This window comes from Naegleria lovaniensis, assembly GCF_003324165.1.
Source record: "Naegleria lovaniensis strain ATCC 30569 chromosome Unknown tig043, whole genome shotgun sequence".
In the NCBI taxonomy this organism is placed as follows: domain Eukaryota; phylum Heterolobosea; class Eutetramitea; order Acrasida; family Naegleriidae; genus Naegleria; species Naegleria lovaniensis.
Window position 1 is genome coordinate 291589 of NW_025407865.1, and position 22658 is coordinate 314246.

General features: G+C 36.7%; 5 protein-coding genes across 5 annotated transcripts; 3 read left to right on the forward strand and 2 right to left on the reverse strand.

Annotated features, from left to right (window-relative positions):
- Positions 1-25: 25 nt before the first annotated feature.
- On the forward strand, positions 26-2768 carry C9374_010556 (uncharacterized protein; the record flags this gene model as incomplete). Its single annotated transcript, XM_044686113.1, has 2 exons — positions 26-1064; positions 1147-2768. 2 exons carry the CDS (start codon positions 26-28, stop codon positions 2766-2768), a joined length of 2661 nt encoding a protein of 886 aa, XP_044543986.1.
- A 270-nt stretch (positions 2769-3038) lies between these two features.
- C9374_010557 (uncharacterized protein) lies at positions 3039-9379 on the forward strand (the record flags this gene model as incomplete). Its single annotated transcript, XM_044686114.1, has 2 exons — positions 3039-3283; positions 3379-9379. 2 exons carry the CDS (start codon positions 3039-3041, stop codon positions 9377-9379), a joined length of 6246 nt encoding a protein of 2081 aa, XP_044543987.1.
- A 444-nt stretch (positions 9380-9823) lies between these two features.
- C9374_010558 (uncharacterized protein) lies at positions 9824-10498 on the reverse strand (the record flags this gene model as incomplete). Its single annotated transcript, XM_044686115.1, has 1 exon — positions 9824-10498. One exon carries the CDS (start codon positions 10496-10498, stop codon positions 9824-9826), a length of 675 nt encoding a protein of 224 aa, XP_044543988.1.
- Positions 10499-11096: 598 nt separating this feature from the next.
- C9374_010559 (uncharacterized protein) lies at positions 11097-13469 on the forward strand (the record flags this gene model as incomplete). The annotated part of the gene is made up of 1 exon (XM_044686116.1): positions 11097-13469. The coding sequence occupies one exon, from the start codon at positions 11097-11099 to the stop codon at positions 13467-13469; it is 2373 nt and encodes a 790-aa protein (XP_044543989.1).
- Positions 13470-22269: 8800 nt separating this feature from the next.
- C9374_010560 (uncharacterized protein) lies at positions 22270-22658 on the reverse strand (the record flags this gene model as incomplete). The annotated part of the gene is made up of 1 exon (XM_044686118.1): positions 22270-22658. A coding segment is annotated over one exon (389 nt), but the record flags the coding sequence as incomplete, so codon positions are not given.

A 22658-nucleotide genomic window follows, 5' to 3' on the forward strand; every position in this document is an offset into this window, starting at 1 on the left:
CATTGAAAATAATCAATTATTAAAAATGTCTGTTTCTCAACGAAAGGATCAACTTCCTTCCGATGTTACACCACTCGTTTATCGGCTTCATCTAAACCCAAATCTTGAAACGTTTGAATTTAGTGGAGAGGAGTCGGTTGATCTCAAGATTAATGTGAATCCAAATCAAATTACTCGAATTGTTGCCAACAGCAAGGATTTAAATATTCGTGAAGCCTATTTGATGATTCATCACCAAAGAGTCAATTTCAAAAACATTGGCTTTGATATTGAGAATGATCAGATCATTTTCGAATTGAATGATTCGTTGGAAGTGATCATGAACAATATGCCACGTGATGACGAAAAGGCATTGGAAATCATCACACTACATATCAAGTTTACAGGAGAATTGAACGATAAACTATGTGGATTTTATCGTTCAAAATATATCCGGGATGGTGTTGAAAAATATGCAGCCGTAACTCAATTTCAACCAGCGGATGCAAGAAGAAGCTTTGTGTGTTGGGATGATCCTGCTTTCAAGGCCATCTTTGAAATTTCCCTTGTTGCTCCAAAAACTCACATAGCACTCTCTAACATGCATTGTATGGAAGAAACAGATATAGATGATACGAGAAAGCTCCACAAATTTGCACCAACTCCTCCCATGTCAACTTATTTAGTGGCATATATTGTTGGAGAGTTCGATTATGTCGAAACAATTTCATCAGAAACACACCATCCGGTTCCTATCCGTATTTACACACCGGTTGGAAAGAAGGACCAAGGTCTATTTTCATTAGATGTTGTGGCAAAAGTATTGCCATTATTTGAAAAATATTTTGACATGCCTTACCCATTGACAAAGATTGATTTGATTGCAGTATCACAATTATCATTTGGTGGCATGGAGAATTATGGGCTCATTACATTCCGTGAACAGATTTTACTTGTTGATCCTGTGAACACGTCAGCGCTTGCTAAGCAAACAGTTGCCATTGTGGTGGCACATGAATTGAGTCACCAATGGTTTGGTAATTTGGTCACTCCCAAATGGTGGGAAAGTCTTTGGTTGAATGAAGGTAAGTGGAATCACTTTTTGATCCACTTTTTCAATATTTTCGAAATATTCCTAATTGAAAATACTGTATATATATTCAAAAGGTTATGCAACATATTTAGAATACTTCGCCATCGATTGTTTGTATCCTGAATGGCGTGTCTTTGAGCAATTTATTTATAGCGATTTTTATAGAGCATTCGCATTAGATGGTTTAAGAAATTCTCATCCTGTTGAAGTTCCTGTAAATTCTGCGGCTGAAATTGATGAAGTGTTCGACGCAATTTCATACAGCAAAGGCTCATGTTGCGTGCGTATGTTAATTGAATGGTTGGGTATTGAAAACTTTAGAAAAGGAATGATTCAATATTTGAAAAAGTATAAATTCTCCAATGCGAGCACGAATGATTTGTGGAACTGTTTAAGCGAGGTATTGGAAGTGGACGTTGCTTCTGTCATGAGCTCGTGGACCTTAACAACAGGTTATCCTATTGTTTCTGTTACTGAAGGAAATGTTGGTGGAATGGATACTCGAAATTTGGTCCTGACTCAACACAGATTTGTTGAAGATATTGGAGCAGATATTAATAACCCTTCGATTTGGTCCGTTCCAATTTCATACATCATTTGCAATTCGGACGATTCAACATCTGAGCAAAAAGTGTTGATGAGAGAAAAAGAAATTGTTATTTCTGTTCCTGCAAATATGAAATGGATCAAATTTAACAAGAATCAAGTTGGTTTTTTCCGTGTGAATTTTAGAAATGATCAGTATTATGCCAACTTGGTTCTTCCCATTAAGAACAAACAATTGTCTCCAATTGATCGAATGTCTATCATTGAAGACGCTACTAGCCTATCGAAATGTGGAATTGTACCAATTGAACAAGTTCTCTCCTTGTTTTCTGCTTATTCCACTGAGGATAATCACACAGTATTGTCGAGTGTTGCTTCATGCCTAAACACCATTGGTAACCTGATCAAAAATGAGAATGAACACATACAGCAAAAGTTCAATGCATTTGCACGATCAATTTTCGTTCACTTGAGAGACGAGCTTGGATGGGAACCAAAACCGAACGAAGACCATTTAACAGGCATGAAACGAACCCTTGTGATGAATACCTTGTTACAATACAAGGACGAGAAAACCATTCAACAAGCTCTCTCGAAATTTGAAAATTTCCTAAACAATCCACAATCGCTCATTCCTGATCTTCGAAGCGTTGCATACTCAGCAGCTGTTATGCATGGCAGGGATTCATTCCAACAGGTATGGAGAGTTTACGAGAGCTCTGATTTAACAGAAGAAAAAATCCGAGTGTTAAAATCGATTGGATTGACACAAGATGGAGAGTTGTTACAACAGACATTGAATCGTGTGTTGGATGGTTCAGTACCCACTCAGAACATTTCATACATGCTGATGGGACTATCCCAAAATGCAAAAGCTTGCACTTTAATGTGGAAATATTTCTTTGAAAATTATACTGCAATTAGAGAAAAATTTGAGAGTGGTTTACTCTTTGGAAGAATTATCAAGTTGTTTACTGAAAACACCATAGATGAGAATGAAGTCATTCAAATTAAGGACAATTTAGAAAAGATCAAAACCAAAGCAATACAACGAACAGTGGATCAGGTGAAAGAATCTATTACTCTCAACAGCAAATGGAGCGCCTCATGCAAGAATGATATCATTTTTTGGCTCAGTAATAACTTGTAGAAAGTTTGCTCCAGTTGTAATCTGCAACCTTCCATCCGCAGGTTAGTATTGATCGGGTCACTACTTAGTTTCGAAACTAAGTATTTCTGGTATTACTGATCACACGAATTGGTAATATTTTGCGGTGTTACGTCTCATTCGGCATTCCTTTTCACACACGGACAAATGAACATTCATGGCCATTTAAAATATTTCATAGTGCGCGAATACGTTTCCATTCACAAAAAAATCTATTTTACATCCTGCACCATTGAATTTCACTTGCGCATAATGACCATAGCCAGCAACGAATCTAATCAAGTCAAGGAAGCCATCCGCATCATTGTTCGAGAACCTTTGCCAGAAGACATTAGCGGTTCTCTCCTGTTGGCAGAACACAAGAAAGAGGAAAAGCCACAACAAAAACCGCATGAAGTTACCGCACTTGCAGAACAAGAGACTCAAAACTTGTTGAAGAGATTGCCAGAGATTCAAACACAAGATATTACTCAAGATGAGAAGGACTGTTTCGTTAGGTAAGTTATTATTTTTGATAATATTATTCATGTTGTTGATCCATCATTTTGTGTGACATGATGATCATTTTCAATAATGTATCCAAAAACATCAGAGAACCATCATTGAAGGCACCTGTAACTGCTGAAACTGTTCTCCAAGCGTTTCCTCCCGCTGACGATCGCCATGCAAAGCCAGCAGAGCTCATTGAAGAGGAGAAAAAACTGTTAGGATCAGAACTTTCTATTGTTCGTTACTTACCTGAAGGTATCATTGAGGACGCATCTGTTCCTCGTGTCAGTATCACATTTTCACAGCCCATGATTGCAGTTTCCACTGTGGATCAAATCGAACGCCTTGAGAATGTTCCTGTGAGTATTGAACCGCTTCCAAAGAAGGGAGGAAAATTCAAGTGGTTAGGAACAAAGACACTTGTGTATGAACCAGAGTACCGTTTTGACATGTCCACGAAATACACCGTTACCATTAAGGCTGGAACTACCTCTGCCATTGGAGGAGTGCTGAAGAATGACGTTAGTTTTTCCTTCGAAACTCCTCGACTCAACCTCCAGAATCAATTGCCAAAGTATCATCATTCATTTCCAATGGATGAATTCCCAATCTATTATTTGGAATTTGACCAAGAAATTGATCCTTCCACTGTTTTGAGTTATGTGGAATTGGATTCCAATGCTGAAAATGCTCACCTGAAACTTATTCACGATGGAAGAACTGAAACAATTGCTGTCAAAGAATATGTATCAAATCTTTTGAAGGAACATAACTTGGAGAAGAAGGCACCTGAAATATACCATTCTTACATCAGAAAACTCGAAAACGCACCAAAAGGAAGACATTTATGGTTTACTGCTAAATGTCAGAATAGTCGCCAACTTGAAAACCTCACATTTTCCATCAAACAAGGATTGAAAGGTTTAGAAGGTCCATTACCAACAGAAAAGCCATTCATCTTTAAGGTTAAGAATTATCCTCCTTTCAAAATTACCAACTTGTCTCAGGATCACAAAACACTTCCCCTGCAACCATTGCAAATTAATTTCTCTAACACTATTGACTTGGAAAAGTTTGATGAGACAACTGTGACTGTAGAACCAGCCATTGTAGGAATGAATCTCATTCCCAATGGATCCTCTCTCACCATTGGTGGAAAAACTAAGGGAAGAACAACCTATAAGGTGACTTTGAATGAAAACACCTTACAGGATGTATGGGGACAAAAATTGACGGGACCGAATACCTTTTCTACTCAAGTTGGAAGTGCATCTCAATCACTACAAGCTCTTCAGAAAGGCGTTATTGTGTTGGATCCAACCATTAACACAAAACCAAGCTTCTCTGTGGTCACCATGAATTTAAAGGCCATTCATTGTCGAGTATTCCAAGTGGAACCCGAGGAATACAAGGATACTACACTACATTTGAATGTCCACACCGAAAATGAATTTCAATATCCTGGAAAACAAGTATTTGATGCCACTATTAACACCAATGGACAAGAGGATGAACCATGTGATACCGATATTGATCTCTCATTGTTTTTGCAATATCCAAAAGAAAATTTGGGTCATTTGTTTGTTGTCGTAGAACCAGATGAACAAAGCTGGAAATCAGATTGGAAATATAGACCTATTTATTCGGCATGGATTCAAGCGACCAAGATTGGTTTGGATGCCATTTATGACAGTTCTGATTCTACCTTTTATTTCTGGGCAAATTCATTGGTTGATGGTAGCATTATTAAGGAAAACATTTCTGTGAAATGTGGAGACGTTTCTGCCACACCCGATTCCGTTACAGGCATTGGTACAATGAAGAAGGAACCTACAAGCACATACGTGACCGTTATTGCCTCCCAAGGAAATGACAAGTGTTTCATTCCAAACATTTACATTAATCATTATCGTTCATCCGATATTGCTTATCAAATATTTAATGATCGGGGATTGTACAAGCCAGGTGAAACTGTGTCCCTTAAAGGAATTGTCAGAAGAGCTGAGAGAAATGAATCAAAGAAGATTTTCAACTTGACCATTCCAAAACCAAAGGAACCCATTGAATTTACTGTTGTTGATTCTCGTTCAAGCAAGTATCACTCTGGAACTGTTTCTCTCTCAGAAAATGGTACTTTTGATTTGACATTCCAAGTTCCTGATAATGTCAATTTAGGAGAACATAATATTTGTTTTACTGGTTTTACTCACATGTATCATTACTTCAAGGTACAAGAATTCAGAACACCCGAGTTTACTTCTCAATGCAATGTCGTTGCAGGAAATTATGTGGTCAATGGTTCAGCAGCTCTCTGTACAACACGAGCTGAATACTACAGTGGAGGCGCCATTTCAGGTGGAAAATGTTCGTACACTATTTCACAATCGCACACCAGTTATAGTCCACCCAATCGTAGAGAATATTCCTTTGGAGAAGAAGAATCCTCAGTTTATAGTCACTTTTTCAGAAGAGGAAACAAATACTTGTATCATCGCTTCTTGCCATCCACAGAAACCTTTGAGGGAACGACGGATATGAATGGTGAGCATCAAATTGCACTAAAATTCGAGGAAACTGAGAGAGCTCAAAAAGTACCTGTTTCAGTCTCCATTGAATCCACCGTTCAAGATATTAACCGACAAACCATTTCGGCATCCACCTCTCTGTTAGTCCATCCTTGCAAGTACTATTGTGGTATCAAGTTTTCCAAACAGTTCACTAAAGCCAATTCACCCGTAAATGTTTCTCTCATCACTACTACGATTGATGGAGAATTGGTTCCTAATTTTGAGATGGAACTTGTAGTGACAACATTTGTCGATGTGAAAAAGGGATACAAGTACGAACAAGAAAAAGTAGAGGTCATGAAGAACGTGGTCAAATCAAGTGGAGAAGGTCCTGTTGAATTTCCTGCAGTTTTTGAAACAGGTGGTTCCTATGAGTTCCATGTGACCATTCGTGACAAGGAAAGTGGCTTGACCAATTTTTGTTCTAAATCACTTTTTGTCACAGGAGGAAAGAATACACAAGAAGAACGAGTTGGAACACGATTAAGACAAAAACAATTACTCCTCGTCCCAGATAAGAAAGAATACAGCGTTGGAGATGTTGCAACTATTCTCATTCAATCTCAAATCGATGGACATTTATACGGAGTGTTGAATACAGAATTGGATGGAATTGTTGGAAATCCAATTCCAATTGAAATTGATCCTTCAGTTGGTTTTGCTGAATATTCCTTTACTGTAACGAAGGACCACATTCCACAAATGTCTGTCAGTGTTGAGATGAATGGATCTGAATCAAAATTGGATGCTTTCGGTAACACACTGGAAAATGAGCCCAAGAAACCAGCATTCGCCACCGGATCTTGTACGATTTATGTTTCCAAATTAAGTCATGCATTGACCGTGGAGGCCGTTCCTGAAAAGACATTCCTCACACCTGGTTCTGCAACTTCAATACATATTAAGGTACAAGATGCTCTCACACAACAACCCATGCCAAATAGTGAAGTATGTGTTATTGCTGTCGATGAGGCAGTATTGGCATTAAGCAATCACGCTATTTGCAATCCTTTAGATGTTTTTATTATTCAACGATCTCACTCTTACAGATCTCGATATTCTATCAGGAATCATGTGTTTGTCAAGAGTTTGGACGGCATTGTATTTAGTGATGAGGATGTTCATTTGGAGAGGCGATCTTTCTTTGGTGCCCGTGGTGGTCGTTTAGTTAGTGCCAAATCTGCTACGTTTGCAGGATCAATTACAACCACTGCTGCCACATTCTCATTGGCCTCCAGTACAGTACAACAAAGCTCTTTCGAAGGAATGAGCTACGACGTGGTTTCTTCTGAACCTATTTCTATTCGAAGTAACTTTAATCCTCTCGCAGTTTTTAGTCCACGAGTGATCACCAATGAGAATGGAGAAGCCACTGTGAAGTTAACATTGCCTGACAATTTAACAAAATACAGAATTACTGCAGTTGCCTTGAATGGTGAAAGTCACTTTGGTATGACTGAATCGAACATGGTGGCACAGTTGCCTTTAAATATTAGACCCTCTCTTCCAAGATTTTTGAATTTTGGTGACAAGGCAGAATTTTCTTGTGTGTTGCAAAATCAAACTCCAATTGATTTGGAAGTTCATATTGCCACTCGATTTACTAATTTGGGATTGTTAGATGAATCCAAGAGAGGTCTCAAAGTGAAAATTCCTGCTCTTCAACGATGTGAACTTTCGTTCCCCATGACCACTCAACGCGTTGGTATTGCTAAATTCCAAATTGCTGTCTCCATTGCTAATCACGAAATTAAATTCGCAGATGCTGTCGAAAAAGAAATTCGAGTTTTCACTCCATCCACTACTGAAGGATTTGCCACTTATGGAGAAATTGATTCAACCAATACCAGCAACAGTGGAGCTGTTGTACAACCTATTCGCGCTCCTGAACGAAGTGTTGATTTACAATTTGGTGGACTACGCATTTCAACCAGTTCTACTGCTCTTTCCACTCTCACAGATGCCTTCTTGTACTTGTACACTTATCCATTTGACTGTTGTGAACAAGTTTCAAGTAAGATTTTAACGATTGTTGCCTTGAAAGACGTTCTTAAAGCATTCAATGTACCAGAGTTACCAACAGATTTTGAAATTACCAAGACTTTAGAAGATAGTATTAAGGTGTTGGAGAGTAGACAACATTCCTCTGGTGGTTATTCGTTCTGGGCCAATTACAGTTACGCAGAAGTGTCTCCATATATCACTTGTCATGTCGCTCATGCCTTTGCTAGAGCAAAGATTGCTGGATATCAAGTGAGTGAAACTACCATCTCCAAGTTATTGGAAGTTCTAAAAACCATTGAAAATTATTGTAGACATTACTCAGACGAGTCTTTACATTCTATTAAGGCATATGCCTACTATTGTTCAGCTCTCTTGGGAGATTACAGTGTGAAACAATTGACAGAAAATTTGTACACTCAAGTGAAAAAATCGAATTTGGAAAGTTTGGCATGGGTTGTGATTACATTGTATTTGTGTAATTCCAAAACAATTACGTCAACAATATCAGAAATTATTCATGACATGTGTCAGAAAGTGAATGAGACAGCACAAACAGCACATTTCGTTACAAGTTATGGAGATGTTCAAAGCTCTCGTCTCATCATGCTTCATTCCGACCGAAGAACCGATGGTATTTGTTTAGAAGCGCTCTTGACCATTACTCCTGAAAACTCACTCATTCCTAAACTCGTGAAAGGATTATTAGCACACAAAAAGAAAGGAAGATGGTCCAATACTCAAGAAAATGCTTTCATTTTGTTGGCACTCAACACCTACTTCAGAACCTTTGAAGGAGTGACTCCAAATTTCTGTTGTCGAATGTGGTTAGGTGAGGAGTATTGTGGTGAGCAACAATTTTTGGGTCGTTCTCGTGATGAAAAATTAGTGAACATTCCAATGAAGTATTTGGTAGAAGATCAAAACAATAATGAGGAACAAGTTACAAATACTACCAAGACTTTGGTCATTTCCAAAGAAGGAGTAGGACGACTCTATTATAGAGTTGGCTTGGATTACACACCAAAGAATTTAATTCTCGAACCAATCGATTATGGATTCCAAGTCAATAGAATTTACGAAGCAGTTACTCCAAACGCGCAAGATCATGTCCAATTTGATGCCACCAAAAATGTTTGGAAATTTAAGGCAGGAGAATTAATTCGAGTGAAAGTTTCTGTGACCAACACAAGTCGCAGGTATCATGTTGCATTGGTAGACATGTTACCTGCTGGATTGGAACCCATAAATCCAGAACTGAAGGGTGCTCAAGCCAGTGCTGTATTGAGCGCAGGAGATGCAAACAAAAACACTTACTGTTGGTGGACTCGTCCTTGGTATGAACATTGCAATATTCGAGATGAACGTGTGGAGACGTTTGCGTCATTGTTGAGCGAAGGTATTCATGAATTTAATTATGTGGCAAGAGCAACCAGTGTTGGAAGCTTTGTTATCCCACCAGCTAAGGTAGAGGAAATGTATTGTCCTGAACTGTTTGGACGATCTGGTACTTTATTTGCAGAAGTGTTCGAATAATAATTAGTTTGCAATGATAGCAACAGGAAATGAATTTATATCTTTCGCGTTGCTCTTACCTTCTTGCATCATTTCTTGCTGTGTTCAGTAAGTGTCTTTGCTACACCAACAACATCTAAAAGTGAATGGAGGGCTGTGTTGAACAACTTTCTTCCTGATGAAGTAACATTTTGAAAAACGTGAGCAACAATATTGACCATCACACCCTGGTTGTCTAGTGCGGATTGTATAGTGACGCTGTTGTTTTCAATGAATTCGTTCGCTTCGTCATCGATAAGGGTGGTCAGCTGAGAGCCATCCCAGCAGTACAATCCTGGCATACATGAAGGCTTTGAAACGTTTGGCGTTGACAATGGGTTTACGATTGAATAGTCGTTCCAAATGGACAGCGTGACTGATGTATTCGTTGTAACTGCAACCATACCTTTTTGTTGAAGAACACGATTACAAGCAATATCTCCTTTGTTTACCTTCAACGAAATAATAACTGAGCTTTGGTTTACGATGAAATGGCATTTGGAAATACGGCTTCTGAGTGTAGCCACATTTCACTTCATTAGATAAATAGTCTACAATCTTTGGAGAAATTCCTGATAGTTTCTTCACCAATGCAAAATCATTCTTCAAAGAAATATTGACATATTTGAAAATGTCAGGATTGTGTCTACATCCGTCTGTAACAATTGCTTCATCTGCAACTAAATCTGAAGGCATGTATTCAATCACTTCTGGAGCTTCTTTTATCATTTGCCAGAGCACATTTTCGAGGAATAACTTTTTTTTACAGACTTTCTCAGGAATATATCGCAGTAAATCGGCTTTTTTGCAATACTTTTGCAAAAAATTCAGATCTTCAAAAACGGATGCCTGTGCATATTTGAACAGTCTAACGTTCACATTAAACACTTTTTCAAGGTCTTCGTTGTCACGAATATTGACATCCTCACAAACAGGAAAGAGCAGTTCGAAGAACCATCTTCTTTTGTTTTTTGCTTTTAAATGTTGTTCACCGCCATCGTACTTATATGCAAGTTCTGAAATACTATGATCATCCTTCATAAACTCTTCAAAAACCTCGGTTCTTTTAGAACAGTTTTCGTCTTTCAACTTTTCTAGCATCTTTCTAATCTCGCGATTGGATGAGTGGAGAAGCGAAATAAGCCGGCCAATGCATTTTAACGCTTCTTCATGAGAAATAACTCCTCCATACCCGTTCTGGTTTGGTTTATGTTCAACCTCCACGATTTCTAATGAATGGGGGATTACACATAATGGCATACAAACATATTTTGTTTAATTGACCAAACCTAATCCACACCAAAGAACAATGTTTTTTTGATAAGTAGTTATTGAGATCAGACTCCCAAAAAACGTATGTTTGTATGTCATTATCTGTCACCTCAATGAATGGTCTATCTTGATATAAACATTTTCTTCGTGGAAGCGACAAGGACCATATTTTTGAATTCTGACAAAAAGTTCCAGCATTACTTGAAATATCATACGATCGTTTAGCCGGTCAGCAGCTTCTGTGAGTAACATGCTGGTGTGATCGTTATTGTCAACGATCTGAGAAGCTGATGTTCCCCTTTCTGATGACGTTGCTGGTTTTCTTTTCTTGTTGCTGCTACGAACAGGGTCGTAAATTTGGTCTCGGCACAGTTTTGGTCAGATTGTGCTTGGGTTGCATATTCTTTCTGCCAAAAAAATATCTAATATGAAGAGAACAGGCTCCAACAGCATCGTTCAACAGTTAATTTCCCACAACAGCAGCAACACATCGAGCCTCACTAAAACAACAAGACAATACTATTCATACAACAATCGTTACGTTTTCAATTCTTCTCCATCAAGCAAATCAAACAACATAATTTTTAATAATTGGATCATGAAAGATGTTGTTCCGAACAGCAAATTGTTTGGTAATACAATCACATTCGGCCAAATACGGTGTTACACCACTACTAATTGGTTGAAGGAGAAAGAAGCATCAACAAATGATAGTGATGGTACAAATACTTCAGCACCTTCGTCCGAACAAATCACTCTTGATTTGACTGATTGCAAGAACGAGTGGGTTGCAAAGTTGGCAAGGGAAAGAAGTGGTTTCATTAGCATATCCTCCGATATGCAGCGCCGGTTAGAAGGTGAAATATGTGAATGGTTAAGAATGGAAAGAGCTAATCCAAAATATGATTACCTTCGTAATTTACAGGATCCAACTAAGATGAAAAAACTAGAAACGCTAATTGGTTCAAATATTGAACTCCCTATCTTCGAACAAGCTGATTTAGTACCAAAATACTTTGATCCAAAAGCTAAATATCTATTCACTCGTCAACGGTTTGATATACTGAAAAGAGTTGTTAGTGGTGAAAAAGGATTTGTTTTCTCTGGTCCTTATGGAATCTCCAAATCATACGCACTATATTTGATAGCTGCCTATGCTTTTGTAAACTCAATTCCAGTGCTCTATATTCCAAAATGTGCCATATGGAAAAATTGTTACTTTTCAAATCAGAAACATGGCGCCAACCAGTATTTACTTGAATCGTTTTTATCTTTGAACAATGACATTCTATCTCCAAGTGTTCTTTCCGAGTTAGAGCAATCAGACAATATTGTTTACTACTTGAGCCGACAGGTTGCACAAAACAAGCCAGTTTTCTATCTATTCGATGAACACCATGAATTATTTATACCTGACACTAAGGGCAATATTATTGCAACAGAACCATATTTCCAAGATTTTATCAAGTGGACAGGTTCTACTGACGGTTCAAAAACAATGACCATCTATTGTGGAAGTGGTCATAGTACTTTTGAAGATTATTTGCCTGTAGGAGAAAGTACGAAAATTGTCAAAATTGTTCCACCAACAGCAACAGAATTTGAAACACTTGTTGCTGATTTCGGGTTAGATCCAAGTGATAAAAGAATTGAATTTGTGACAGGAAGAACTCCAAGGATTTTGAAAAATTTAGCCTATTTTTTGAGAGATAAGGATGGTACTGATGATGATTTTAATAACTTTATCAATTCATCATGGAATAATTATATTAGTAGATTGAGTAATATGTATAAAAAGCTGACGGTTCAAGGGAAGAAGAGCTTTTTTAGTACGGCAGAGGGACTGTTCACTTTAGCTCTTCATAGTGGAAGACCTACTAAGGTTGACAGCATTGTTTACGATCAGGGTTTACTGTACAAAGATAGTTCTGAAAAGCTATTTATTGTAAACGAGCCTGCAAAGAGATGTTTATTCGAATTTTATTGCTTTCATTTTCCAATCTCAGGCATACCTGCATCGATATCAGCATCAAAAAAGGGTGCGTTGTTTAAACAATACTTACTCATGCAGGAATTTTCTATTGAGAAACATGTTGGAACATTCTATACAACAAATAACAAGAATATTCCCATTCAACAAACTATTAGCTATGAAATTAACACACACCAGAGTTTGAGTCTGACAGATATGCGTGTTCTTGATGCTATTAATTATCCAAAAGGAACCGGAGTGCTATTCGTTCCAGAGTCTAAAATCTTCCCCAGTTTTGATTATGCTATTATTATGTATTGTGGTGAGAAAGTGGAAATAATATTGAAACAAACGACAATTTCTACTGTTGACTCTCATTATTGCCACAATACCTCATGCAAAATGACGGACTTAAGTAATTTATTGACCCCGCAGTATTATATAGAAAAAGGTCAGGCAATGCTATCAAAGTCGTTAAAAGTGCCAAAGCCATACCTCTTTTCATTGCTTGAATTGATTCTTCGCGGAGTAATCAACGAAAGAAAAGTGAATTCGGAAGAGGTAACAGTTGAAAAAAAAGAAAAAGACGGTACAAAGAAACTGTTAACTCTAAATTTGGAACCCAACAAACAGCAACTACATTTCATAGACAAAAAAAATACACTTGTGAAATCAATCACATATGGTGATATACAATTCACATGGCATTATGTTTACGAATCCGGCACCGATGGTTCTCATCAATCTGTGAAAAAGGTTAAGGAGAATGGTATTCTTTACAGAAATAGACAAGAAATTGCCGAACGTATGAAGGTGTTTTTCAAGTAAAGTTTTAGTTATCGTAGCGTTAAATCATACGATCGAGACAACCACTTCACTGGGGGTTGGCGGGCGGCATGTCTTTTGGGGCGCTTGATTTGCGATAATGACATTCCAGCAAAATTGAAGATGCGGTCTTTGTCTCGAAAGTTTGTTCTCATGTAATGAATTCATCAAAAATGTCTCCATTTCTTCTTCTCTATCTTCTGAACTTGGAATTTTTCGAATTGGTGAAGTAGATGTTGTGGTTTCATATATCCTTTTTGTGGGAGTTGTTGCTCAGCGGACTTTTGATATTCTTAGGATTCAAAAAAAAAATTGTAAAAAAAACGCGCCAAAACTCCCTGCGTTGTTGTGGCCGTCATCAGCAAGTTTCATCATGAATTGACATGGTCGTTCATTGAAATTGATTGTATAGCACATCAACATCATTTTCAGCAGTGATCAACACGTTTTGGGAGTATTCTGTAATTATTCTTCGAGTGATCTTCAACAGGTAATTGTTAAAAATTCTGTGAACTTTTCCTATTGGATGTGAAGATACTGGAATGAAACTGATGATGGAAGTGTTGTTGTAGTGATCGGATACCATAGAATTGATCATTGATTCCATTCAAATTGATAAGGATTCCTCTCAGTAGGATTTTTAAAAAGATTCAATATAACAATATATAACTTGTTTTTAATATCAATTAGTCCCACGCAGAGAGGAAGGAGATATTAAGCGAAAGATTTCTTGTTGTTATAGTGGATATCGAGATAACCCTAATTTTTGTACTAAAAAATCAGGTCCTGTGGTGGTTGACCATCCTCTAAAATTATCGTTTAATGATCAAAACTTGAATATTTCCATCAATTAAGATATAAGGAAGTAAGGCGCTGCTGTTTCATTCGAGTGGAATGTGAAAATAGTTAAATATTTTGTGCGTCCAAGTTGGTGATATGTAACTCTTGAAGTTGGTCATAGGGTTTTGGGTTGGGGTTTTGACCCAAGTAGGGAAGACTAAAATTTAATTTTAATTATTAAACTCAATATTATGCTCTTATCCAACATTATAAGAACGAATCTAGCGTCATTATTACCGCTGACATGTCGTTCTCGAGAAAAATAAAAAACGCAGGTTTTCGCTGAAAGTTCGTGAGCGTAGCTTTTTTAGCTCCAAAGTCGATATGGTCCAAAGTCAGACGCAGACATGGAACCATCCCAGATAACTGGATTATGATAGCAACCCTTACGAATGATAGATATATCAATTTAGAAGGGTTGACTCAACCTCTCTCGGACCCTGTCTCTTCCCAAAGTGAGGTACCTATAGTAGCCTCAGCGAAAAAACCAATCACTGGGAGGAGACGGACACCATTAGTAACACATAGTTATATGATGCAAGATATTATAATAGCATGTTGTATACATCACTTAAAGCATATTATGACATTTGTAACGCTTGTCCATGTCCATGATCACTACCATGGTATGTTATGTGAAGAGCGAGTCCTGTGATAGTTATAGTGGTCGTCAAGAAATACAACTTGATATATACGTCATTCATGAGTGCTTGTGTATGTTTCTATTGTTTGTGACGAGAAATTCGAACCATGTGTTGAACAGAACAGCTCCTGTCTCAAGCAGTCAGGTTTTTGGGGACTTTGAAATTTTTTTTAAAAATATTTTGGACTAAAAAATTTCCAAGTTCAAAATGATAGAGAGGTCCAGCGAAAACATGAAATATGGCTCTTTTTCAATAAATACTGATCAATTGTGTCTCAAATTGATATGTGAAGTGTTAATCACCATGTAGAACACTAATATTATGCTTGTGTGTTGATGACTGACTCCTGACGCGGAATTGTGGTAATCCTAACTGCTGAGTGTGTCCGTGAGGGTGATGTTGCTTGACATGATATTCACCTGCTAATTAAACGTAGAGTGTAGTGTGTGTGTGAGATTTTTAGAGTATTTGTATTGTTTGTGACATGAACAGTGATGTACCTGTTGAATGAATCAGCTCCTATGTTGGAGAGTCAGTTTGTCGCTGGAGGTGGAATATTTTTAAAAAATTTCAAAGTTCAAAATGATAGAAAAGTCAAGCCAAAACTTGAAGTGAGGCTCTATTTCGATAAATACTGATTGATATCATCTTTAATTTAAATATATTGTATAACTCACTGTGTGGAATATTGTTATTAGATTTAAATTGATGAGAATGACTTGTGAAAGAACCATGATCGGAGTGGAAGCAGTGAACATGACAATGTGTGTTGTAGTGAAGAGTACAACCATGAATTTGCTTAAAAAGCAATACTATGTGATGTCGAAGATGTCTACATGATGATGAATCGATTATGTGAGTTGTTCTGTAATATTTGAAAGACGAAAGCACTGTACCTATCACCTACTCAAAATCACGAAGAAATTTTTCAAGGGTGAAACGAACATTTGGAGATATCTCCATGAATAGTTGCTATCAAGGAATGAAATCAGGAATACCCTTGTTTTTGATGTTGTAGAGCTGAACTAACAAGTTAATTTTTGTTGTTGACGTCAAAGATTACATGAGTTGTTGGATATTGTGAGATTTTTCAGAGGACGAAGACAACAAACGATTACGTTGAAGAACACCACAACGTAAAAATGATATGAATGCATCTACATGGTGAGGAGATGTAAATGAAGAAAATTCTCGAACTGAAGTGATGGATCCATGAAACTGGAGGAGTGCTATCATTCTGAGAAAAATGTTATTGCAATACATGGAAATTTGAAAGTGCTTATTTTTGAGTTATTCTTCAATATTATGTCATCTGGTGTGATTCTATGAATGTATGAACAAGATTGACACAATTTACCGTTTCATTCATGAGGCTATTCCTCTTCGACTTTTTCAAAGAGAACCCTACACATGGTGAGAAACATTCTATGTGAATCTTGTCACCATATTCAACTTATTATCATGTAATAGTGTGTTGATGACATGGAACAAGTTGTGAGTAACTATATTTGAAAATACTCCAGATGTCAGAAGTAGTGAACACTACAATGAATCTCAAAATTCAGAAAGTAAAAAACCATGAAACTGATATATGTTTGAGATGTCTGCAAGTTAGACATATTCTGTTAAATTGAATGCTTAACACATATTTTTTCATGAGATGGAGAAGACTCTGTCATTGTTACCTTAGTTGAGTAGGACATGACATGAGTTGTGAGTGATCACCAATATCATTCTCTCAGTTGTATCTCATCATGGGGAGTAGATTGATATAAATTTTACCAGATCTTGTTTCAAAAAGTTTCATAATGTTGACTTGTATACATTTTTATCATGATGAGTTACTCAATGACAAAAAGTATTTCAAAAATTTGTCAAAACATGTCATTGTACATGTGACTGTGATGATGTCGTGTTGGTATAATTTCAGGAGTCGTACATTGATATTACGAAAGTTATTTCTAAATACTGTTGTGTGAGTTCATGGTGGTGATGTCATCACGAGTGATATGAAAATTTTAAATAAGTGACATATTCATGCATACAACACATACGTCTATTGCCGATATCAATTTGAAGTGTTGATTTTATTTGTTTGTGTGATGGTGTGAAACATTGTGAAAAAATTGTGATAATATATGTATATATTGATAATGAAGAGTGATGGTATCATGTAATTAACAATAACTGTACTATGACATGAGTGTTACATGATGGTAAAGTTTTATTCATTGTTTATTTATAGTTGTGGAGTAAATTGAAAAATGGTGATCTGAGTGAGTAAGGGTTATAAAAATAAACAAAGTCTAAGGTATTGAGGGTTCATAAAAAATGTTTAAGGAAATGAGGGTTGATTAAAATTTATTAAGAGTTTGGGTTTGGCTCCACCTACTCTTTTTTTTGAGCCATTTTAACGACTTTACTATCAAAAAAAAATTTTGATTTCAATAAGTCCTGTCCACGGTCCGAAGTTAACTGGTGAGGACGAGATATACTCAAATCCTAGGCTAATTTTCATTTGGGTTTGGCTTCACCTACTCTTTTTTTTGAGCCATTTTAACGACTTTACTATCAAAAAAAAATTTTGTTTTCAATAAGTCCTGTCCACGGTCCGAAGTTAACTGCTGAGGACGAGATATACTCAAATCCTAGGCTAATTTTCATTTGCTTTCTAATGGTGTTGAAATTTCTAAGAGATGTGAAGTGGTTGTTGAGTTATTTCACTCTGAATTTTGAAGGTAAATTGGCCCAAAAAAAAATTTAATGTTGTAAATGAAGAGAGGATGATTATTTATTATCGGACTGGTGTTTCAAACTGTAAAACCAGAGAGAAGCAAGGACATTGGAACACAAGGTTTTTGGATAGGTGACCGCCTTGACTTGTAATCTTAATTTTTCGACATGCTTAATGATGGGATTTTTAATTTTTATGAAATCGTCGGGGATGGAGGTATATCTATGTGTTGATATGACTTTCATCCATTAATTATGGGTAATTATTGAACTGTACTCGCTTAAAGTAGACCTCTCGTGCATGGTCGGGGTTTTCGTCATCTTTGATGTTGAGCTTGATCCAAGCACATCATTCGATAGATTTTGAAGAGTAGTACATTCGTGCTAGCGACATCATTGGATAGTGAGCTAAGTTGGTTGAGTCGTTCAACAAATGGTGACAGGTGTCAAATTTTTGATAGAATTTAAGCGACACCTTTTTTGTAGATCTCACGAAAATAATGGGGGTCATGATAGAGCATTCGATCAGGTTTAGGGTAGTTTTCGAGAAAATCAAGTTTAAAGGAGTTTCATCGAGGTCAAAAATGAAATGAAAATTTTTCAAAAAAAAATTAAAAAAAAATGAAGCCAAAACTCCCTGCATTTTTGAGGTGATCATCATCAACATCGGGTCATGTTTCCATTCATCATCATGTCATATTTATATTGATCACATCAAATGTGCACATCATGATCAACATTTATGAGGAATATTTTGTGTGTATGAATACACATGGAAATGATAATCATCAAATAGTACTGGTTGGAATTGTAGTGAACTGCTCCCGTTGGATGTGATGATCATGGAATGAATCTGATGATCGGAATGTTGTTACAGTGATCAGAAACCATAGAATTGATCGTTGGTTCAATTCAAAATGATGGTCATTTCATGACTTTGTGTGATGTGAAGTGTGATGGTGGCTCTAGGGTAGAGCTGAAAAGTACGATCGAGACAAGTACTTCACAGAACTTCATGAAATTGATGTGGATGGTTGTTATGATCATTCAAACAACAAATCATCAGTTTTATTGATTGACATGATTGTTTCATGGAATGGGAGCACTTCGCTTTTCTCGGAAATGATCATTTCTTGAGGAAGGGTACAACTCTCCTCTCTTATTCATGTCATTCATTCTATCATCAATACACGTTGGGACCATCATTGTGGAAGTGTTTCATGTGATTGTGAGTGTTTGAAAGTGATCATGATGAATTGTTGTTGGTATGTCTCGTTGTATGATTGAATGATTATTTTATAACAATTGACTGATTCAGTTTTTCGATAAACCAATGATTGCAATGTTGTATAATACATTGTGAGGAGTATTTCTATGACTATTGATGATGGATATGATCATTATTGGTGGAGTATCATGATGAATGTTGTAGTGGTGTGATACCATGTTTTTCCGAGAGTGAGTGTGCCCTGAACACTACATATCAACATGTTCGACATGATGAATATGACACATCCATGTTGGTTTCACTCACTGATTCATCAATTTGTGGAAGTGGTGTCTCACTCTTTCAGTTCATTTTTCTTTTTCACATGATATTACGATAATGAATAATTTCAAGAATATCACAGTGACTTTATATGATAGTATATAGTGTGATATTGTTATTTTGAAATTTGTGGAATTTATGTATATGAGTTGGTTGGTTGGGTTTGGATAGGTGCCCAGCTTGACTTTGAATCTTAATTTTTCGACATGCTTAATCATTGGATTTTTAATTTTTATGAAATCGTCGGGGATGGAGGTATATCTATGTGTTGATATGACTTTCATCCATTAATTATGGGTAATTATTGAACTGTACTCGCTTAAAGTAGACCTCTCTTGCATGGTCGGGTTTTTCGTCATCTTTGATGTTGAGCTTGATCCAAGCATTTCATTCGATAGATTTTGAAGAGTAGTACATTCGTGCTAGCGACATCATTGGATAGTGAGCTAAGTTGGTAGAGTAGTTCAACAAATGGTGACAGGTGTCAAATTTTTGATAGAATTTAAGCGACACCATTTTTGTAGATCTCATGAAAATAATGGGGGTCATGATAGAGCATTCGATCAGGTTTAGGGTAGTTTTCGAGAAAATCAAGTTTGAAGAAGTTTCATCGAGGTCAAAAATGACATGAAAATTTTTCAAAAAAAAATTAAAAAAAAATGAAGCCAAAACTCCCTGCATTTTTGAGGTGATCATCATCAACATCGGGTCATGTTTCCATTCATCATCATGTCATATTTATATTGATCACATCAAATGTGCACATCATGATCAACATTTATGAGGAATATTTTATGTGTATGAATACACATGGAAATGATAATCATCAAATAGTACTGGTTGGAATTGTAGTGAACTGCTTCCGTTGGATGTGATGATCATGGAATGAATCTGATGATCGGAATGTTGTTACAGTGATCAGAAACCATAGAATTGATCGTTGATTCAGTTCAAAGTGATGGTCATTTCGTGAATGGTATTCAAGTGAAGTGTGATGGTGGCTCTATGGTAGTACTGAAAAGTACGATCGAGACAAGCACTTCACAGAACTTCATGAAATTGTTGTAGATGGATGTTCTGATCATTCAAACAACAAATCATCAGTTTTATTCATTGACATGATTGTTTCATTGAATGGGAGCACTTCGCTTTTCTCGGAAAACATCATTTCTTGAGGAAGGGTACAACTCTCCTCTCTTGTTCATGTCATTCATGCTTTCATCAATACACGTTGTGGTCATCATTGTAGAAGTGTTTCATGTGATTGTGATTGGTTGAAAGTGATCATGATGAATTGTTGTTGGTATGTATTGTTGTATGATTGAATGATCATTTTATAACAATTCACTGATTCAGTTTTTTGATAAACCGAAGATTGCAATGTTGTATAATACGTTGTGAAGAGTATTTCTATGACTGTTGATGATGGATATGATCATTATTGGCGGAGTATCATGATGAATGTTGTAGAGGTGTGATACCATATCCTTCCAAGTGTGATTGTGTCATGAACAAAACACATCAACATGTTCATCATGATGAGTATGACACATCCACGTTGGTTTCACTCACTGATTCTTCAATTTGTGGAAGTGGTGTCTCACTCTTTCAATTCATTTTTCTTTTTCACATGATATTACGATATTGAACAATTACAAGAATATCACAGTGATTTTTTATGATTGTGCACACTAGGATACTGTTATTTTGAAATTTGTGGAATTTATCTATAATAGTTGATTTTGTTATGAGACACCCGAGAAGTGAAGAAAATGATTATTAATTAATTTTTGAAGAGTTGTCAGGAGAGTGATGTAGATAGTTTTTATGGTAGATGAGATGGTGTACAACACATTGATATTAATTGTTGTATTTGTTCATGTCTAGAATGTATTGTTGTTGAGCACCTGAGAAGATTTCGTCATGAAGAGCATTATAGTGTGAGACATGGTTTTCTTTATTGAATAGTTGCAATCATCCATGTGTTGATCTTGTTCCATTGTGTTATTATTGATGTTGTGGAGCGTTGTGATGTATTGTGTGATGGAAGGATTCACTCATGTCACGTCTGACACTTTTTCGTGGAGAGCCTGTGTTGATTTATGAAGGCTGCATTGAAAATAAAGAATTAATTCGTTGATTTTCATGATCAGTGCATGTGAAATGTATGGTGTATGTGGTTGGTATGCGTCAATGTTCATGTCATCCTGATTTTGAATTTTGTGTTGATTTACTGACCCTATACTTCCGCATTCAGAATTTATCCAAAAAAATGTTGTTGTGATTGATTAGTGCTGTTTGGTGTTGTGGTGACGGAATCATGATTGAAATCATTTGTACTGCTCGTATACGTGTCCTTAGACAGTGTACGATATGTCTACCATATTCGTTGCTATGACTCCTCCGATGAGTGTGAACAGTTGTTCATGAAGAGTGATCTGTTGAACCGTGGTTGTATGAATATGCACACATGATGAGAAACATGCTTGCCATGATGGTGTGATCACGCGATAGTGATTATGTTGATCCATCAGTGGTGTTTGTTGAATAACGTTCCTAATGTTGGAAATAAATATGATGGTATGATGGATGAGATGTTTGATGTGAATGTGTAATATTCCATCATTATCGTGAAGTATTCGTGTTGTAGTACATGTCATATCATTTTGAAGTGTTGTGTATTGTTGTGTGCATGGTGTGATATGAAACGTTGAAAAAATTGTGACATTTTATTTGTATGTTGTGATGATGTTCACTACTCTTTATGAAATTGATAAAACATGTATATCATGTATATGACATCATATCTATGAAGTATTATTGAATGTGTATTGATACTTGATGAGATAATTGATAAATGTTAACTTTGGAGTGTTTGGAAAAATATGGTCTTAGTCTCGTTATATGGGTTTGAAAAATTTCACTCTTTGGGTTTACTCTTTGGGTTTACTCTTTGGGTTTACTCTTTGGGTTTACTCTTTGGGTTTACTCTTTGGGTTTACTCTTTGGGTTTACTCTTTGGGTTTACTCTTTGGGTTTACTCTTTGGGTTTGGGTTTGGGTTTGGGTTTGGGTTTGGGTTTGGGTTTGGGTTTGGGTTTGGGTTTGGGTTTGGGTTTGGGTTTGGGTTTGGGTTTGGGTTTGGGTTTGGGTTTGGGTTTGGGTTTGGGTTTGGGTTTGGGTTTGGGTTTGGGTTTGGGTTTGGGTTTGGGTTTGGGTTTGGGTTTGGGTTTGGGTTTGGGTTTGGGTTTGGGTTTGGGTTTGGGTTTGGGTTTGGGTTTGGGTTTGGGTTTGGGTTTGGGTTTGGGTTTGGGTTTGGGTTTGGGTTTGGGTTTGGGTTTGGGTTTGGGTTTGGGTTTGGGTTTGGGTTTGGGTTTGGGTTTGGGTTTGGGTTTGGTTTGGGTTTGGGTTTGGGTTTGGGTTTTTG